The sequence below is a fragment of the Pyrgilauda ruficollis genome, unplaced genomic scaffold (genome assembly GCF_017590135.1).
Source record: "Pyrgilauda ruficollis isolate IOZ18807 unplaced genomic scaffold, ASM1759013v1 scaffold8, whole genome shotgun sequence".
Lineage (NCBI taxonomy): Eukaryota > Metazoa > Chordata > Aves > Passeriformes > Passeridae > Pyrgilauda > Pyrgilauda ruficollis.
The window spans coordinates 6350081-6370160 of NW_024529932.1; the positions used below are offsets into that span (position 1 = coordinate 6350081).

At 38.8% G+C, this 20080-nt stretch overlaps 1 protein-coding gene across 13 annotated transcripts in view; it reads right to left on the minus strand.

The window, feature by feature from the left end:
- Positions 1-1573: 1573 nt before the first annotated feature.
- The window catches only part of ZMYM2 (zinc finger MYM-type containing 2), an 87820-nt gene continuing 69313 nt past the window's right edge, over positions 1574-20080 (minus strand). For 8 of the 13 annotated variants that reach the window (XM_041487199.1, XM_041487200.1, XM_041487198.1 and 5 more), the window contains 11 exons: positions 18982-19111; positions 18697-18842; positions 17835-18006; positions 16218-16319; positions 14200-14294; positions 13047-13215; positions 11954-12105; positions 7896-8010; positions 6556-6807; positions 6062-6182; positions 1574-3467 (listed from right to left, as the gene is read on the minus strand). In XM_041487199.1, the coding sequence (XP_041343133.1) occupies positions 3275-3467; positions 6062-6182; positions 6556-6807; positions 7896-8010; positions 11954-12105; positions 13047-13215; positions 14200-14294; positions 16218-16319; positions 17835-18006; positions 18697-18842; positions 18982-19111 (1647 nt within the window). In that variant the 3' untranslated portion in view covers positions 1574-3274. The remainder of the gene's footprint in view (positions 3468-6061; positions 6183-6555; positions 6808-7895; positions 8011-11953; positions 12106-13046; positions 13216-14199; positions 14295-16217; positions 16320-17834; positions 18007-18696; positions 18843-18981; positions 19112-20080) is intronic. The other 5 variants (XM_041487208.1, XM_041487201.1, XM_041487205.1 and 2 more) reach the window with 2 other exon arrangements.

The following is a 20080-nucleotide window of genomic DNA, read 5'->3' on the forward strand; positions in this document are numbered from 1 at the left end:
TTCAATAAAAATCAACTGTTGTAATTTTTGCTTAGTTCCCTAATTACAAAAAGCTGCATGATTCTCATCGACTGAACACAGTCACAGATTAAAAATATTACTATCAAAGTAAATTTATTTTCTGAAAATTGCATCAATTTTTAACTGTTTCTCACCCTGAACTATATTTTCTATGTGATTTTCTTACTGCTGCTGTCTAACTTTCTTAGTGTCTTAAGGCCACTTCTTCACCTGGGAATTGTTCAAAATTTGATCTGACAGCAAGGAGATGCAGAGGAGATGCTGGCACGACTGGAGAAGTTAAGAAAACCCCGCCAGGACAGGAGTGAGGGCTGTGTGTGGACAGAGGGGTGTAGTCCCACACTGCATTTCTCAGGTAATCTCTGCCAGAGCTCACAGGGATGCCCTCAACAGCCCGGGTGCCACTTCAAACCCTCTTAAGGAGGAAAGTGAGGGCAGGTTTCTTAGACACATGACCACCTGAAAGCTGTGTGCCTGTGTGGAACAGAGCATCCATCATATTTTGTCCTGCACAGCATATAATTCCTTGGCATCAACCTTATTCTACTCCAGCTGCTGACAGTTCAGCCAAAGGGAAAAAAAAAAAAAAGGATTTGCCCTGAACTCCTAATTACTATAAAATTACATATCTTTATTTTTTCAGAACTAAGGTATTTTATTGCATTTTGTATCACCATTCAAATTTAGGAATAAAATGCATACATCGAACCATGATGCAGACTTGACTGCAATATCTCTGCAGTTTACAATGTTCAATCTGAACACATGAGCCACCCAAAAAACATTATTGCTGATGATGGAATAGCTCCATCTTCTGGAATAAAAGTTATTTTCTTAACAACCATCTTTACATTTCCAACATGGATCTATATGTAAAAATGTCTTTTTCAAAACCCAACTTGGATATTTTTACTGATGGCAGATGCATCTTGGGTAGAAAATGGAAGGAATTTTACAACAATTATGTTGTTTCTGATAAAACTTAAGAATAATTTATTAATTATTTCTTCCTGGTGCTGAAAATGCCTGGAGATTGTTCAACATGCCATACTAAAGACTGACCTTACTATTAAGAAATAGCTGTAATCTGATTTTGAGAACAAGAATTTGAAACTCTTGCTTAAGACACTCAACACTACTTAACTTTCAGCTTCACATTAAAGGTTTGCAGTTTTAGAAAAGTGTGTTTGTCATTAAACAGAGTTATAATCTGGGAGCAATTGAAATCTCTGCTGAAGCCCCTGAAGTCTGAACTACAGAGAAGGAGCTGCAAGTGATCCTTACTGCTATTTATCAAAACACTTAAAAGTTAGGTTTGAATGCAGTATTTCAAATTTCATTTTACACAGGCAATTAGTAATGATCCCCATATGTAAATTTAACTTATGGTCAATCAGGTGTTAAAAAAGCAGGAGAGACCAGAACAAAACAATGACTACACTTCCTGATTTCATCCCTTTTATGTATCATGGGCATATTCTATGGCTACTGTTTGGAAAAAAACAATTGTTAATGAACTAAGTTCTTAAGTATTCACTCACAAAGAGAAAGGTGCACTGAAGCTGTTGGTGATTTACTCACTGGTGCTGTGTTGTATTTCCTGATTTCACAGGAAGGGCAATGCCACCAGAAAGAAATGAAAAATTAAACATGTACATTTCCATCTCCATTTGAAATAGTGGTATATCTAAAATTAATACATACTCACAGACACACCAGAATAGCAGAAATTTAAATGAACTTGTTTAACAAAACAAAGCAACTGAAGCTTTATTTATCTATATAGAAAGATGCATCCTTATGTGCATTCTTTTAAGCTAAGGAAAATGAAAAAGCCATGCAGCCCTTGCAAGAAATAAATCCTCAGGTGGTAATATATATACATAGAAAGTTTCTCCTTTAGTAGGTGATTCCTCTCAACAGATAATTAATGCCACTTAGGAGAGACTTAAGCTTATGAGTATAGTAGAATACTCTACCACATTTTTTCAGTACAACAGCAAAACCATTGCTTGAACCACCATATGGTTTGTATTAGTTAAATAAGAGCGAGTAACAGAACTTAAGCAGTTAAACACGTATGTGGAAATCAGACTACTTAAGTAAAGTAAGCACAAGGAAAGGATATAGAGCAAATGAAAGGATTTTTCTTCAAGAAAAATTATCTTTCGGCTTGTTGCAACTTCACATCTCATATGGCTTTTGAATGGAGGCATTAGTTAAAATAAGCTTTCCACCCATAGTCAAGTACTGACTGTATTTAAATACAGCAATGCAAGGACAAACAAGTTAAAAATTTAGCAAACCACATTACTTCATGTAATATGGCAGAGAACCCCTTTCTATAAGGCTACAAAGGACAAATTTTCATTAATATGAGGTACTGGCATTTATGACTGAAAAAGTAAAGATGAAAAAAGGATTATACAGCATTGTCATCAGACATCTCTTTTTTTTTCCTTTTTTTTTTTTTTTTGAGGGGCTTTTGGTTTATTTTTCCTTTTTACAAAATACGTGTCTTGATGACCACATGCTCTAAGCTTATATTCACTTATTTTTACATATATATTTTATTTGTAGGGGCAATTGAGAGAGAGTCACAAATAACGAAAGGACACTAAGGTTTTAATAAGGGCAACAAAAAAGTGTTTTCACCAGAATAGATTCACATTACAGTACACCAATATTGACAGCATTCTCTTTTGTCTATTTTTGGTACATAAGATGGAATCTCTCTACATAACCTTATAAGGCTTCAGTAACTAAAAAGTAAAAAACCTATTAGTTTACAATTCATTTAAAAATTCTGAAAGACACAGCAAGTTCTAAACTTTAGTAGTGCTACCCATACACAACCATCCGGTTTAAGAAGCCATTAAAAGAGCCTCCTCCAAGGGAGCTTCCAACAGCAGAGTTGTGCAACATGGATGTATCTTACTACGAGGGGGAAAAAAATTTCACATGGCACATTCTCATTCATATTTTGCAATGTAAAAAGTTACAAACATACCTAATGAAATAAATAATAAAAAAAGAATCTGAAATGTGTTTGTTATGTATCCTAAAACCACTACGCAGAATAATGGAGACTTTCACTCACAAACTATTTACATGGTAATACCCAGGTGAGGGTACACACTGCTACAAAACTCATAAACAAAGGGTAAACTTGAAATGTTTTCCATAGTAAAGGTCTAGCAGCATGACTATATCTAATGCTGTTTGTTGTTTTGACAGTTTTTGGAAGTTTGTTTTAATCTATGTCTTCATCCAGTTCGTAATTGTCTTTATCATAAATATCTTTTACTAAAAGAACCCGTACGAGCATATTTTCCAAAGTGTTGCGGTCCAGTGAAGTGGCAGTGTACCAGATGGGGCTCTCGGCTGACACGGAGCACTCGGGCTGCAGGTAGAACATGTCTGTCCTCTGGTTCAGATTCTGTGGGCTACAGGAGGAAAACACAGCGGGTGAGAAACACAGCCTCATCACAGGACAAAACAGTACCTTAGCAGTTCCAAAATCTTGCAGAAGCGAAATTCTAACTGTACCTAGGCAAGTTACCAAAAAAAACCCCAAACCAACCAAAATGAAAAGAATAATGAGGAGAAATGTGGTCTTGCTGATGGAAGGAGCCATGCCTGGTCTGGCCCAAACCCAGCCAGTCCCAGATGCCTGGGACTCAGCAAGCATGCAAGAGATCACAGACTCTTCAAAAACCTGCACATCCAGGTCTTGCTAAACCAGAAAGAACTTCCCATGATTTGCAAAGAGCCCCAACACTAATTACGCCAATGACATCAATAATTGCTCACACAATTGTTGGCTGATGTGGCCACCTCTGAATGTAAAGCCTGGGGTTCCCTTGAAAAGCCAGGGATGGTAGTTCTGAGATGCACAGAAGTGTAAGCAGCTAAAATCCCTCCTCCTTCTGTTTTATTTAAAAGGTGGGTTGTTAGAAATCTTAATCCCTTAATTCCTTAGCTGCTATATTATGGAATTACATGCAGCTCAGAAACACCCTCTAAGACACTAGAGAAGATCCTTTCAGGAAATCTTAGCAGTTCATCCATTTAAGCAAGTCTCAGAAAAGCATTTTCAATTCTGGATGAGCAACTGATCACTCAAGCTCCCTCCTTCACAAATACTGCAGACTTCAGGAGTCAACTATATTTCATGTTTCTTCAGTAAAAGTAAGGATTTTCACCAGCTCACCTTCCCAAATTGGTTGATAAGATTTCAGGTGTTGCTCTTCACCTGCTGGGGTGATTGTCAGATTGTTTTGCTCTCATGTAGATAAGATTAGGAGTCAGATAAGAAGTCAAATATGGTTGTTTAAAATAGTCTAATAATATAAATATTTTAACCTGCTCCCTACTTGCTTGAAACAACAGTATTTTTATAAGAACAAGCAATCACGGAATCAATCAAGTTGGAAAACACCTCTGGGTTTATCAAGTCCAACCTGTGGCCCAACACCCCCATATCAACCAGACCACGGCACTGAGTGCCACATCCCATCTTTCCTTAAACACCTCCAGGGATGGTGACTCCAACATCTCCCTGGGCAGCCCATTCCAGTGTCTGATCACCCTTTCTGTGGAGAAATTCGTCCCTAATGTCCAACCTAACTCCCCCACGTGCAGTTTGAGACAATAATACAATGAGACAATAATATAATGAGACAATAATACAGTGTTTCATAGCTGTGAATGAAAGCATCCTGAAATTTCAGCTACAGCTGTCTACTGGTTGCCAAGTGTATTTCAAACAGCTGGCATTACCTGAAATTTTACAATAGCTTTTACAGTGTCAAGTATTCTGTTAAAATTATTTCAACAAAATTAAGAAGCAGAACCAGGAGAAACAGTCTGCTGCTTTAGTTAACAATGGTGACCAGCATCTGCAAGACATCATGGCTTGAAACCACATCATAACTGATGCTCCAAATGGGTTTAAGAGCATTCTTTTCCCCAAAGTTGAGATGTTCCTCCTAAAGAACAAAAAATTATGGGGTCTCTCCCCCAGTGACTGTGTAACTCAGTCCAAAAATCCAACTTAGACTTTTTGATGACTAATAATCTCCAAAATCCCCCTGCAACAACCAGGACCAACTGAGTCTTTGAAAAACAGGTGGTTGCATTAACAGACCACAAGCTCCTCTTTACTTGTTTCTCTCTATAACATCACATACTCCTACTTCTGCTGATGCTGTGTGTGAGCTCCTTCTTCACCTTTCAGACCACGATGCCGTTTCCTAACACATACTGAGTCTCATAATTAATTTATTGTCTTGTGTATACACTAGGTGATTTTATTTCTTTGGTATCACTTGCCCTCATTTCCCTTAGAGTTACACAAAACATTAAAATCAGTCACTTGAATGGGTGTTACAGGTAAGGAAAAGTACTTTCCAAGAAATCTTGTTTTCAAGCTTCAAAACACGTAGCTAGTAAATTAATTTTTTTAAGAGTTGCCTAAGCTTTTTATTAATGTAATAAATTCTGCTTCCTTCCTTCCTGCAGAATTAATTGTAGAGATCACATAGAAACAAGCTATGCCAGCTATGGGTTAATGCCAGCAGTCATTTTCCTACTACAGAATATTTCAAACATGCTTCCACACTGGGTACCTCAAAAGCGTCTACATTTCAGATGCCTGGTAACTTATAATGAAGCAAATCTGTTGTCTTAACCCAATTCTTAGTGAAGAGATGGGGACCTCACAAACAAAAGCTTCAGTAGCAAAACCCACCAGAATCCTTGATCTGGCAATTCTCTGCAGAGATGCTTGGTATTCCTAGGTAAGAAAATTGAATTGTATTGTTATTCCCAGATGGAGCCCTTGACAATTAACACTGAAGTACTCCACTGCTCCCACACTTAATGTCCAGGTACAGAACTGGAGATTTCATTTAGGTATTTTCCGTAAGATTTCAATCCATTCCCTTTGCTTGACCACATTTCATGTTGCATCAAAACAGTTCCTTTCTAGGTCTGGTTTACTCTAGACTCTGTCTGTATTAGCCTGTATCACACTTACCTTTTAGACAGATAGCACTCAAACATTTTCACAGGGCATCTAGCTGGATCAGATGTATTTTCAATTTGTTCAAATACTGGCACATCATCTTCATGTTTCCTTTTTCCAGTAGCAATTTTATCTTTAAGAAGAAAATCAAAAACATCTAAGCTATAACTTGAAGTTATTTCATATTTTTCAGTGAAATTCCCCATAAGCAGCCCACCAAGTACCACAGGGTGGTTCACCACAACTGTGCAAACCTGCAAACTGGAAATGCCACCCACAGCCACAGCAAAGTCACAGCATTTCACATGGAGACCAGTGGGCTCAAATTAACTCAGAGACCCTGCAGTCCCCATGGACCACACACTCCAATTAAGAGTTCTGGGAGCTGAGAGCTCCTAGACTTTGTATGCAAAGGCACAGCTCTGGCTCCTGGCCAGGTGCCCAGATGTCCCTCATCAGTGCCATGTGGATGCCCCTGCAATGCTAATTTTGAACTGCCATAGTACCTTCATTATCAGCTCTGCACAGGGAAGACACTTGATATCGAAGACAAGCTTTGCTTTCCATTGTTAGAGGATTTTTCTTCCACTGTCTAAAAACAGTGCCAAAAGAAAGTCTCAAATGCTGCTCCACTGTTTTCAGGCCAAAATATTTAGTGTTAAAGTAGAACAGAGTATTTAAAAGAGCAACAGGTGAATGTGATCCTAGCTGTTTAATCCTCCAAAGGTAATCTTCTTCAACTCGAGAGAATATTGATCCTTGGAAAAAAAGAATAGTAGAGGAAAATACAATGGATTAGCCCATGAACTGTCAAGGTAAAAAAAAAATATCAAGTTTTTTTTTTACTGTGAAATACAACAAAATGATCATGACAGAAGCTGCTGATAAACTTATTTATTTTTATGTTCACACTCCCCAAAGCCACATGTTAAAGACACTCACTGAGACAGTCAATGGGAAATATCAGTACAGGCAATTTCAGAGAGAACACATTTCTGTTTAGTCACAACAGCATTTCTGACACGCAGCTCTCTCATGATATTTCACAGAAATTAATGCTCAATAGAGTAACCGTAATTCTAGAATAAAAAGCATATTTTTGAGTTAATTTTATTCTGCCCAGGTTAAGGCCTCCAAACATTGTACCTTCTTCCTTCTTATTACTAATGGGTATCTCACTTGGAAAACATTCCTGGACCATAACAGGTTTCAGGAAGGGCCCAACACAGAGGCTCTCTGGGCTGTACTGAGAGAAGCCAAGATTGAGAAAAGAAAGGAAAAGGTCTGGCAAGGGCAGGCCCTCACTCAAGTGAGGATTGTGAAAAAGATGGAAGAACGGCTGATTCTCCAGTTCAGCACCAACACTGGTCTGCTGGGAAAAACTTGTTTTCTCCATGAACCGATGATCCTTCTGAGCAGAAGACTCCCAGCAAAGAGTCCTCCTAATCCAGGTGAGAAATTCTAAAATACATCAATTATAAGCCCTACCTACATATAGTGCAGTGCCTGCCTGCTTTCATGTGGGGGAAAAAATGGGCAAAAACAAAAGTTCAGCTCAGGTAAAAACTACAGGTCAAAGAGCTTTTTTTAACTTTCTCTCCTAAAGATGAATAGTTAATTTTAACAGTCAGTGGCAAAAACAACTCTTGTAGCATGGATTACCCAGAAAGAAGACAAATAAAAACAGGTCCAGTTTTAAGTTAAATCTTAGAAGACATGTCTGTAATTCTTCATCAACTGCTATTGCAATGCATAACATATATATATATATATATATATATATGCATGCTTAAGAATACATAATTTTTAAGAGATGAAAAACATACATGACCAAAAAGAAAATTACCATCTGGAAGTATGCTTGGTTGCCAACTTCGAAGGATTTTATTTAATTCCTGTTCAAACGTGTGGTAGATTGGATCAATAAATATGTTGTCCTTCCGATTACTCCTATATAAATACTACAGAAAAGGGAGAGAGAGACACAGAATTTAAAATTCCAGATTAGAACAACTCCTGTGCTACAGGGCTCTTTTTTTCGTAACTGGGCAAGTGTTGTACTGAAAAACAGTATCTAAAAATAAAGCTATGCCACTTTTCCAATACCTTACACGTAACATTTACTTCCAATATAATTGTATGTTGTAAATTTCTAACTGGGTATGAATCACAGTTTAATTACAACTAACATTCTTCTCTAAGATTTCATGTGTGCAACACTGTATCAGTGAATGGGGAGGCATTAAAAAAAACCCCAAACCACAAACAACTAATTTATCTTTTCCTACACCTCGGCCTTCAAAAAAACCCATAACCAACCCACATTTAGCAAGAATCTGCCCTTTTAAATGTGAACTCCAAACAGTGACAAAACCATCCTCAATACAAAAGTGGGAGAAAAAAACCCACCCATGTATCTGTGGTAATAATACAGCAATACAAGAAAGATGATAGGATGGTGCAAGGCACTGGCCTATTCTGCAATCTGATTATCGCACCCCTCTTGATCTTACAGACAAAAATTCTTTTGAACCTTTACCAAGAATTAATGGCTGAGGACTACTATTTGATATTATCATCTCTGAGACATTTCTAAGAAAGGGAGGATTGGCTTCGTAAGTTTTCCACTTCAGCATTATCTTTGCAAGAACATGCCTGTTAGTGATTACAATAAAAGTGACAGACAAAACCCACATTTGCTTCTGGAAATGGCATCTATTTCTGTACCCATGCTTGAAATCACATTAACCACAACACTTATAATAGGTGATCATGGTTCAGTACATCCTAGCCTCCTTATCTTTGCACTTAATTTTATAATAAGGGCAAATTAATGAATACACTTCCTACAAGTTTTCAGCAACATTTTCATTTAGATAACTATTTTATATTATGGATTTAACTAACTCCTCAAAGCACAATACTCCCTCACATGTGCTTGTTTCTACATACACCAGTTTTGATTTCATAAAGCAATTCTAAGCCAGATAACACAGCTCACTGTAAGCTTCGTGGCATTCGCCCTTCCATTCCCTGGCACATTTTTCCACCACGTATTTTCATCTGGTTTGAATGAAAAACTCACACTGAATGCTGGCAGTGAAAATGAAGACTGAAAACTGGTCCAAAACCAATCCACACCCAAGCCTGTGAGAACTCAACTAAAAATACTTCTTCCTGGTTCACAGTAAGTGTTGACTAAGCCCTGGCATCCCCAGCTGAAGTCTGAAGCTCCCTGGAGCACTGGCACTGGAGGGTCTCTAGAAGGATGACGTTGTGCAGCAGGGCAGACTCCAACCTACCACCCAAACCTGCAAACCTCCATTCCCAAAGCACCGTGCTCTGCTGCTCTACAAACCCTAGAGGAGCAGGATGAGCACAAGCCATTTCCACCTGAGATGAGCTCTACTGTAAATGCAGTGCATGGGAAGGAACTGGATGTGCCTCTGAATCCCACAGTGGAGGAGAACAGGCTGAATCACTGTCCACAGCAATTTTGTTTGTCTGACTTTCAGACAAATGTCTGCCGAACTCTATCAGCCTGCCCAAACAACAACATTACCAGACATACAAAAAACAAGAAAAAAAACCCAAACCAAATCCCAATAATCCCAATTAGGGACAAAGAATGAAGGCCATGATGCAACAAAGGAGCACTGCAGGCTACCACCTTCCTCTAGATGAACCCTCTCCACTAGATGCCTGCCTGACCATGCAGCAGACTTTAATTCAAAGTGTGAGATCCTTCAGGATCACTCCTTTAGAGTTACCAAAACCATTACTGAACCACTTCTGTCTGAAAGCAGAACAATTTCAGCTGCAAATGAACCTGAACTGAGAAACTGCACCATCTGACTCAGGGACTGGTTTCCTGGAACAGATTTTACAGTGCTTCCTTTCGGAAAAAGCTGTTTTACAAACTTAAAAAAGAAAACAACCAACTTAGGACTTGAAGACTCCTGGGCTCAAACCACATTTTATCCATGAGGAAAAGCTCCAAACTGAGTATTTAGCCACAATGAGTGCAGTAATGCTGGTGGAAGGGGAATGCACTTTTTTACTAGCCTATGGCTCCTACATCCTCCTCCTTTGAAGAGAAATTTACTCTAAGATACCAAAATATTAATGATCTTTGGCCCAACTGTATCCTTAAATGGCATCATTTAAGCTCCTCTGAGCCCCTTCCAAGTTCAACAAAGCCAATACCTTTTACGCAGTAGAGAAAATTTATTCTCTTTCAGGCTTGGGGCTGTCAGGTGGAAAGGACTAAGCAAATTCTAGAAGGCAATGGAGTTTTATTGTGCATTGTGACAACTGCATTGCATTTAGTGTACCACTAGCTTCCTTAAACATGTTTCTTCAGAAGGGTGGAAATATTTGCCCCCAAATATTTGCCATCTGCACACAGATGATGGCTGAAGCCCTTCACAGCTCATGTTTCTGTCCCTCACTTGCTATCTGCCTCTGTGAAATGCAAACTCATCAGAACACAACACATCTTCCTACTGGTCTGGCCAACAAATCAGGGCTGTTCACACTGCCTGAATGAAATACTGGGCACGAAGTACAAACAGCAAAATTGCAGTAAAATTACAGCAAAATGACGACATGTTGCTCCACTAATGTTCCAGCATTGTGTATGTGTATTAGGCCTCATGATAATTGTGGTTGCCACACAAACTATGGCTCTGAAGAGCTGAAAAAAAGATGTTTTATACACAACTAGCTTCCATGACTGACATAATAGACAATGTCAAAGGTACAAAGAGAAAGATTAAAAAAAATCTTGAGTTCCATTTTATAAACACAGACTTCCTTCTGTGTACTGTTTATCTGCTCAAGATGAGTATTTTCAATTCAACAGAAAGATACAGAGAGAGAGTGTATCATGCAAGTGCAGAAGCAGAAAGCTAGCTGAATTTGAAACACACCTTGTAGCAATATTGACTAAAAAGCCACTGACAAAAATCAATGTTTGCTTCTCAAATTTCAACAATGAGGCAAAGGTAGCAACTAACTCTTTATTTTTGCATACCTGGAACACAGGAAAATTACTATTTTACTACTTATTTTTTTAATAAGTATATTTCAATTTAAAAAATTGTTACTTGATTCAAGTCCTCTGCCTCAAGTATAGAACAGTTTAAGTAGAAATGCAAACCCTGTGAGTAGCTTGCTTTCCACATCATACACATCTTCTATTGCCTTTTAACTTGAATGCAATTTTCTGTGCTCTCAGCTCTGAATACATTTTGCCTATGTTTTCGCTTATGTAGCAAAAATTAAGACAGCCCTTCCTGCTTAAAAGATCAGCTGTGGAACAGCTTCTCTAATTACCTAGCAACAGTTTACTGCCTTCACATCCACTACATCCAACCTGACTCCTTCCCATCTTACTGTGTGTAAGACAGTCAATACAGCAGAGTTTTCTGCACCCTATCCTGCCTGTCCACAGTCTTCAATACTCAGTAAATTAAACCCTCCCCAAAAGACACTCAATTTAGGTTGTTTTCTCCCTGTGCTAAGAAACTGAATTAGTCAAAGGCTTAGAGATCATGCCTTGTTTCATTCTGTTTTTACATTGGACATCTTTAGCAAACAAAATGAAGCACAGCATTTGAGAAGACTATGTAGTTTTTGACTGGGTTAATTACTTGCTTTAACCCAGCAAGAAGCTTAAAATTATTACAATATACCAATGTGTGTTTGAGCTTTCAGGATGGGTCTGCAAACTCACTTCCTACACAGACAGCTCTCTACAATGTGATTACAAAGCAGCCTGATCACAGCCATGTATTAAGGGTAGCTCCTAGCCAGTAAATCCATGTTATCTCCACTCTTCTACTGAAATGGGTTACAGTCAAATCAGCAGCTCCATTTCCCATCTCTACAGCCTCTACTAACCTCCTGAATTCCAAGACACAGATAATAGATGCTGTCAGGTGCATAGTTCTCTCCATTAGGCCTTCGAATTTCATTGACAAAATGTGTCAACCCATAGTTTAACTCAGCTGAAGTATGTGATAATAGATCTTCCTTTAATTTCACAGACTTTACTGTAAAATAGAGAAGAAATGCTACATTATACAACAGAATTGTCACACAGTGAAGGTGGGATGGGGTACTTTTTGACTGGAAACTGGGAAACTGGCTTGATGTCCTCTCCATTAACCAGTGAATGAGACTAAAATGTACTAAGCAGTTAAAATGTTAGGTCTGTATTAAAACAATCAAGGCTCCCACAGCAAAGTCTAGTTAACCAAATGCAGTAACACCTGCTAACAAATGTACTGTCATGCACAGCTCAGGATGACACAGAGGCAGCCCAAGATGCTGAAGTGAAGCCAGTGGCGTAGAGGGGCACCTTCAGGGGAAACAGAAGTTTCCAAAGACCCAAGAGCACAACACAAGGGTGCTGAGATGCATGTGGGAGCTGAAGAACAGCAGGAGTAGCAGCAATTCCCCTTTTCCCACACAGGACAAATGTGTACAGAGAGGAGAGCTGCAGAAAGAGCAGCAGGGCTCCAGGGGATCAAAGGCCACCTTGTGCCAGAGCTCCATGGCCAGGTAATGCCAGCCTCAGAGGAAGATCTCCTTACAGGACAAAGAGTAGGAGGATGTGCCTCCCTTGCCATTTAGAAGCCCAGGTACAGTGCGAACCCTGAAGTGAGTTAGAATGAGGAAAAATAGGATGCAAACAAAAAATTTAAATGGTCACAGAAAATCAGAACAGCCAAGAAGGTGCTGTGCTAGCTTTCATGAGAAGTGTGAAACCCAGCATTTTGAACCAAACAGGAAAAACTAGAAAAAAAAAGTTTGGCAACTCTGTGGTAAAATAATCTCGGTCATGCTGGAAACATTAAGGACATGAGAAAAATTCCATCAAATATTCCAGCTGAGAATCACACAAGTACGGCAATTTTCCCTAGCAGGTCAGAATCTGGACGCTAGATTTTTGGAAATACTTACTTGATTTCAGATTTTTGGAACTACTTACTTGATTTGAGTTCCTCTAGCTCTGGAAGCTCTTGGTCTAAGTGGCGGGACTTTACCCAGTGCTTCCACGCGTTTACCCCGTAGGCGTATTTGAACGGGAAGCTGCACTCGGAGTTCTCGGAGCTGTCATCGTGCGCCTGGTACTCCGACACCGCTTTCCTCTTCACGCCCTGCCGTGGCAACACAGAGGGTAAGGCCACCAGCAGTCCCACCAGCAGGGACACAGAACCTGGCACAGCCAGCTGCGGCCGAAGGGCACACTGAACCTCAGGGCACTCACAGAACTGCATCGTGTCGATGCACAGGGAGCTGAAGATGTGACAAATCTGTGTCACAGGCTCCACTCATAGGCTCAAATGAGCCCTTTGCCAATGCAAAAGGCAGCACTGGCTCCAGATTAAAGCATGCCCAGCAGCTGGATATGTGATAATGTCCAGTGCATACTAGCAAAAGCTATTTTTTTAAATTACTCCAGATTTGATACTAGAAAGACTCATTTATTATTAGAAAGCTTTAGTAGAAGTTGGCTGGTTTTTTTTTAAAGCTGCTATTTCTACTGCAGTTATTGGAACAAAACCATTTCAGCTTTGTGCCAGACACAGGAAAATATTTCTTGGTAGCGTCCTTCTAAATAAAATACTATGGCTAATTTGTATCCAATGTCTAAACTAAGACTGGCTAAAAATAAAATCTGGGAAAATTACAAGCAAATAAAAATTTTTTTAAACTCTTTTATATGGTACGGCTCCCATTATAAACCATGGTAATGCCAATGTTTTTCCATCTTACTATCAAATCAAACCAAGACACCTTTGTTCAAAGTAGAAGGTAAAATAGCATTACTAAGAATACAGTAGGTATATACACAGTGGCACATTACATCAGCAGTTCTGCCACTGTGAAACAAAAACAGGATCCCAATTTACAAATCACACTCCTATCAAATCTAACAGCTATCTGCAACAGTCATACCACTGAAATAAATTTATTACTTGAAATGTATCAATGTATGTCATAAAGACAGGATACTAGGTATGAGTAGACAGTAAAACTGTAATGTTATAAATCATTATCACAGCTAAAAAAAAAGGGTTTTTTTCCCTACATAAATTTTTGTGCATTTCTTGGTATTTTTAATAGCAAGAAAAAATTACCTTCTTTTTGGACCGAGGCCTTGGTTGTTCCTCATATTCTTCACCAAAAACAGGAGGTAACAAAAACTCATTTTCTGTATCAAGCTCCTCAGTTGCTGAAAATACATTAACAGCAACTTATTTCTAAATGTTTTTTAAGTAACATTGCTTTGAAAAAAACCAATTAACTATATCGGTGTGCCTTAACGTAAGGTGTCCACCAAGGCACACAAATAAACACAACCAAACACTGGATTTTGGTAAGAGGAAGCAAACCTATTTTTATATCCAAACTAAGACAAAGCTGTCAAATAGTTTATTTCTAAGTAGGTTTCAGAGGACACAATGCTCAACATTTCAAGTATTATCTGAAGTTGCTAAGGCAGAATTTCTTATTGTAGACTCTTACATAATATTTTCTGCCCAGGCTGTCTTTGGCATCAAAAATTCTTAGGTACAATGAGAATGAGCAGCTATGACTGGAAAAATACAAATTAACTTAGTACATGTGGTTTTGTTCATGTTTTTAGATGATTTCTATACATGTTTTGTTATTTCTTGTAGTGCATCACACTTGGTTAAAACATTAAGAATCAGAAGGCAAATTCCGTCAGTGAAACTGGTTTAGTCTGTATTTATACATGTGGTGGAGGTCTAGCTCATGATGGATAACACAGTTAAGTTTGGTAAGCAGATGTATGGCAATACCTCAAAATACTGTTCATTTAACATTTCAGGGGTAGGATTGAGGACTCCATTTCAGGCAATGTTGAGGAATGAGACAACATATGAATGGATTTAGTGTTGCAAGTCCCACGTTTATTTACTTTATTGAAGATGGTTCATCCCTCATTCAGCCATCAAAGAAATGTTTTCACTCAAAATTGAATGCTCTTCTCATAATGTGATTTCACCAGCTTATTTCTCATGACAGCTTTCCAACTGGTGCAGATGAAACAGCACTTACATGCAGAGATTTCAGAACTCTGCCCCAGACTCAAAAGCAGTCCTTCTCCTGATACCACAAAGAATCTTATCTCAGAAGCACTCCAGTGTGATGCTTCTTACAGACTGCTGCTACTTACTACTCCAACTTGCTTATTTCTTTTCTTCTATGGTTTTTCTTTCTTATGTACCCAGCCTCACTAAAAAGAGGGTTAAAAACGTAGTATGCATCTGACTAGTAAACTTCCCAAGATTAAGGTCAGACTAACCCCCAGGCTTTCTCTTTAAATTAGGCATGGAGCAAACTGGGCATCTACTGCAGGTATCTAAAACACAGCACAAAAAGAGCCTGTCAGCTCCTACAGAACCTGCCCAGGACAGATTTCAGAGTCATGTGTCCAACAGAAGCTATATAACAGCGACAGTAACTACAGCCAGAAGCTTTCTTGGATCTTGGATTACAGGGCTATGATGCAAGGAAACAGACACTGTTCCCTGCATTCTGTAGAGTGGTAGAAATTGTACTAAAAAACATCAAGAGTTTCTTTCAAGAAAGGTCTCAAAGCAGTGATTTTTTTCCTGCTAATTCAAATAACGCTACTACTTCAAAGGCAGATACGGACATTACCCAGATATTAAAAGGTAACACAAGTGGTGTGCAGCATGCCAACTTGCATGCCAATTTTCTAACAAACTTCAGTGGGAAGTTGATTCTTTAGTAATTTCTCTAAACTGTGAAAATACTTGAAGATTGAAGAATGATTCATTATGTTTTCCATGACACATACCATCTGAGTCCTTGAGCCTTCAAAACAACTTTCCTAAATCCATGTTCAAAACAAATGGCGCAGCCAAGTTCTTTGTGAATGGTTAACTTCCCCTTTTCTTTGCATTATTTCAAATACTGTATTGAGAAAGATGGAAAAACTAATTCAGAAGTCCCCCATCCATGCCCCCAAAGGCATGGCAAAGTTTTAACTAAGTCAGTAAGGCGGATCCTGCAATCAAATAAAACTCCTCTGAAAGGATGATTAAACAAGGTACAACAGCTGCCCACAGTGTCACAGTGTTTATTAAAATCACGGAAGAATTACCTCTTGGAAAGTCTATTTCAATATCAAGGTCTGGCTCATATGGAACATCAGGCAAGCCTGTCCGTGACTCTGAGTTTAGGAGATTTGACTCAACTATCACACCTGTTTAAAAGAAAAGGAAAACATTTCATTATTTTAACCAACACATGGGATTAGCCAAATGGTGCAGATCTACAACTTTAGAAGCTGAGTTGTTCTAAAACTGATTGTTCTGCTCATTACCATCCTACATTTTCTTGCTCTTGGGTTCTCATATTTACTTTTCCAACCTGATTTCCTTCAAACATAGAAGATACTTACTAGCCCATTGTTCTTCTCCATGAAGGTGAGTCAGCAAAGCACATGTATAGAAAATCAAATACTGGTGAACCTGGATCATATCAACCAACCCCAGAACTCAAACAATCTTGACAAAACTAACTGTCTATTTTCCTACCTGATCCTGTCACAACAGACTTTCAAGTCTGCTTTTGTAGGAACTGTTTCTCAAATAAGGCATGCAGGCGGGGAGAAACAATGCTTGAACTCTCTCCAACTCCTGGCAAACACTGATTGCTCCAAATTCAGTCCTCTGTAAGTGAGCAAGCTCTCATCCCATACATCTGCTCATTTAGCTAGCTGTACTTCACAAAAGAGAGCAAGAAACTGAAAATGACAAGCTTGCAGTGCTACCAGAAATGTGCAGTTTTAGTAGAAGAATGGCAGTAGATCAGAATACAGTAAACCTCCCAGGACTGCAGCTCCACTGGCCTCCTACATAACGAGGCAGGAAGTGTAAGTTTATGTAATTTGTCAACCTTTCAGAAATCTGTTCAAAGAGCTTGGAAAAAGCCTTCAAAATTTCATCTGAGTGAAGGCAAATTTTACTGTAAAGATATAGAAAAGATTTGAAGATTTGGGCAAGTAGAGCCAGGAATGAAGAGCAAAGAGACATGGGCACTGAGAAACATGGGCATTGAGAAACTAAAACTACAAAGTATGCAGGACTTTTTGATCTTCAGATATAAATTTTTATTATGAGAATAATGTGTTGGTTGATGCCCAGTAGTGCTTACTCTAAATCAGCTTTTCAGTTTCCCATGTTTTGCCAGAGTGCACAAGGAGGTGAGTGGAAGCATGTCCAGAACAGCTGAACTGAAGTGTCCAAAGGGGTATCCCCACAGCACACAATGCTCAGTATATAACTGGGGGAATTGCTGGGAACCACCAATTGCTGCTCAAGAACAGGCTGGGCATGGGTCAGTGGGTGGAGAGCACCTGTATGGTGCATCACTTAGTTTTCTTGTGTTTTATTCCTCTCTCTCCCCTTTTTAATAGTATTTGCTAGTGTAGTTAATATTGTATTTTATTTTGTTTTAGTTATTAAACTGTTCTTGACCCACAAGGTTTACTTTTTTTCCCAAGTCTCTTCCCCATCAGGCGTGAGGGGAGTAAGCGAGTGGCTGTGTGGTACTTAGCTGCCATCTGACATTAAACTACAATGTAACTTAATGTAAGACCTCAGTGATAGCACTGTTGTACTCAAGCTTTCCCTAAAATGAAAAACCAAACCCAATTCTTCTTGTCACACACATCCCCCAGCACTCCAAACAGTCAAAAACTCATCAGGAAACTCACTGGCCACATCAGAAGCTTCAGCTTTTCCAGCATGTTCAGGTACCACCCCTGACAAGTTCAGTAGCTCAGCTTCCAGAGGATCTGAGGGCACTTTTCCCCTCAGCTCTTCTATCGCTGCAAGGATTTTCTCAGTGCTATCCAGAGTAGTGGGCAAAAAAACTGGAACTGGCACCTGTGCAGACAGGGAGGCAGAGATAATTAGAAAAGAAAAAATGCCACAACAAAGCAACCAACAAAAAAATCTATACTCTTCTGAGAAACAGAGTTGATACACATTAGAAACAAGTCACTCAAGGGTGAGCTAACCAAAAATGCTGACAGGTTAAAAACCCAACATGAAGGAGCTATGAACAGAAGGGACAGCAGGAAAGGGCACAGGAAAAGTAAAGACAAAATATAGCAGGTCAAAGAAAGAACTGAAGGGTCTTTGGAACGTCAAACCTGTCTGATTATAACCTCAGACTAACAGTTTGGACAAATCAGCATCTTGTTTTAGTGGCTTATTTTTTTCCTGCTGTTTATCCCACTCTGCCATCCTTTCCCAACACAACCTTTTCAGCTTCCTTATTCCAAGAACAAACCTTGCTGTAAAAGGCTTATTCAGCATATTCAGCAAAAGCAGAAGTATCACTCAGAACTGTTCCTAAAAAGCTCAAGTGGCACAAGATTTTCACACTGGAAGCAGGCAGAGAGGTGCTGAACAATCAGGGAATCAAATGCCACTGTCGGATTCTAATGCTTTTTCAATAAACAGCCCTGCAATCCTTTAGATGGACCAGGAGAACAACCAGCAGCACAAGGTAGCCCCACACATGCATTTGAAGGAATGCCAATTTTAAACTGAAGCTGAAGTCTGACTTACAGGAACAGGAACCGTGGTAGGAATAGGAACATTTTGACTATACATGTTCATAGGCACCGGAACGTAGACTGGTACAGGAATAGGCACTGGGACATACTCTTTTTTCCACTCATCTTCTATTAAGAGAAAAAGGAAAAAGGCAAATACTGCCAGGTATTTAAATATATTTTACACCTGCCATTTAGTGAAAGAAAAAATCAGAATATTTGCAATATGTTAAAAGACAGTAATAGTTAAGAAAAAGCTGCAATGAGGAAATTAGTTCTAGCAGAGTTCAGGAGTTACCTGTCTGACAAGATTTTGTCTGCATATGAGGTTTACAGTACGTGGCTTTTGTCATTGTCAAAGGCTTGCAAAGAACTGCCTTGTTCTTCATTTCTCTGTTAGGTGTTGGAGAAGGTGGTGGAGCTGAGCCCTGCAGACAAGCAAATAAGAGAAGGTGCTGTTGCACCACACTGATTCCAACACAAAGTTCTTGACTTAATATATCAGCTGATACTTTTCATAAATGAGATACTGAAGAAGAAGCTCACAGAAGCCCAACACAACAGCACCAACTACTATTCTAAAATTGCAAGCTATTCTACGTTCCTAGTACTGAGCTGCCACTGCCAGCATCATAAGGAGGGCTGGCACTTATGGCTCATTTTCCTATTTTTTTATTTTATTGAAGGTATCCTAAAAACTATTTTTTTTACATGCTTGTTTAAGTGAAAGTGCCATTTAAGCAATTTTATAACATAAAAATAATTTTAGCTGTAAAAAGAGCTCATTATAAGCAGCATGAACAATCTTTAGGCTCAAGATCTAACCTTCTTGAATTATGCCATAGTCCTTGCAAAACTATCTTTGCTCTTTTTTTTTTTTTTTTTTTTAAAGTATTTCTGAATGGAAATTCTCTAAACACCTTTTTATTACCTAAAGTATGAACTTCGAGCTCCCCCTGCTGGCTCTGCACCAGTGACAACAACCTGGGAACACCCCAGAGTGCCCAAACTGCATCCTTATGGTCAAGAGGTAAAAACCCTTTTGCTCCAGACATGGTTTTTGTACCCTAGTACCTCTTTTAGAACCTGATTTGAGAAACAAACTCATATATAGGAAGACGAGCCCCACATGTCCTTTTAGATAGGGAAGGAAAGCCCATTCCCAAGAACAGCAATATGCTCTACCAGGTGTACACTCCCTAAAATATATATTAAAAATACTGTATCACACATAGCTTTGACATGATCTTTACATAAATGAATTAACACCATTAAACATAAAATACTAAAAGTTTTTAACATGACAGCTTAGCTTGTCTAAGAAATTTTCTGTGTTTTTCCTAAATATATTTGTACTGTCATCAAAAACTTTCACTTTTTCACTTAAATCTAATTTA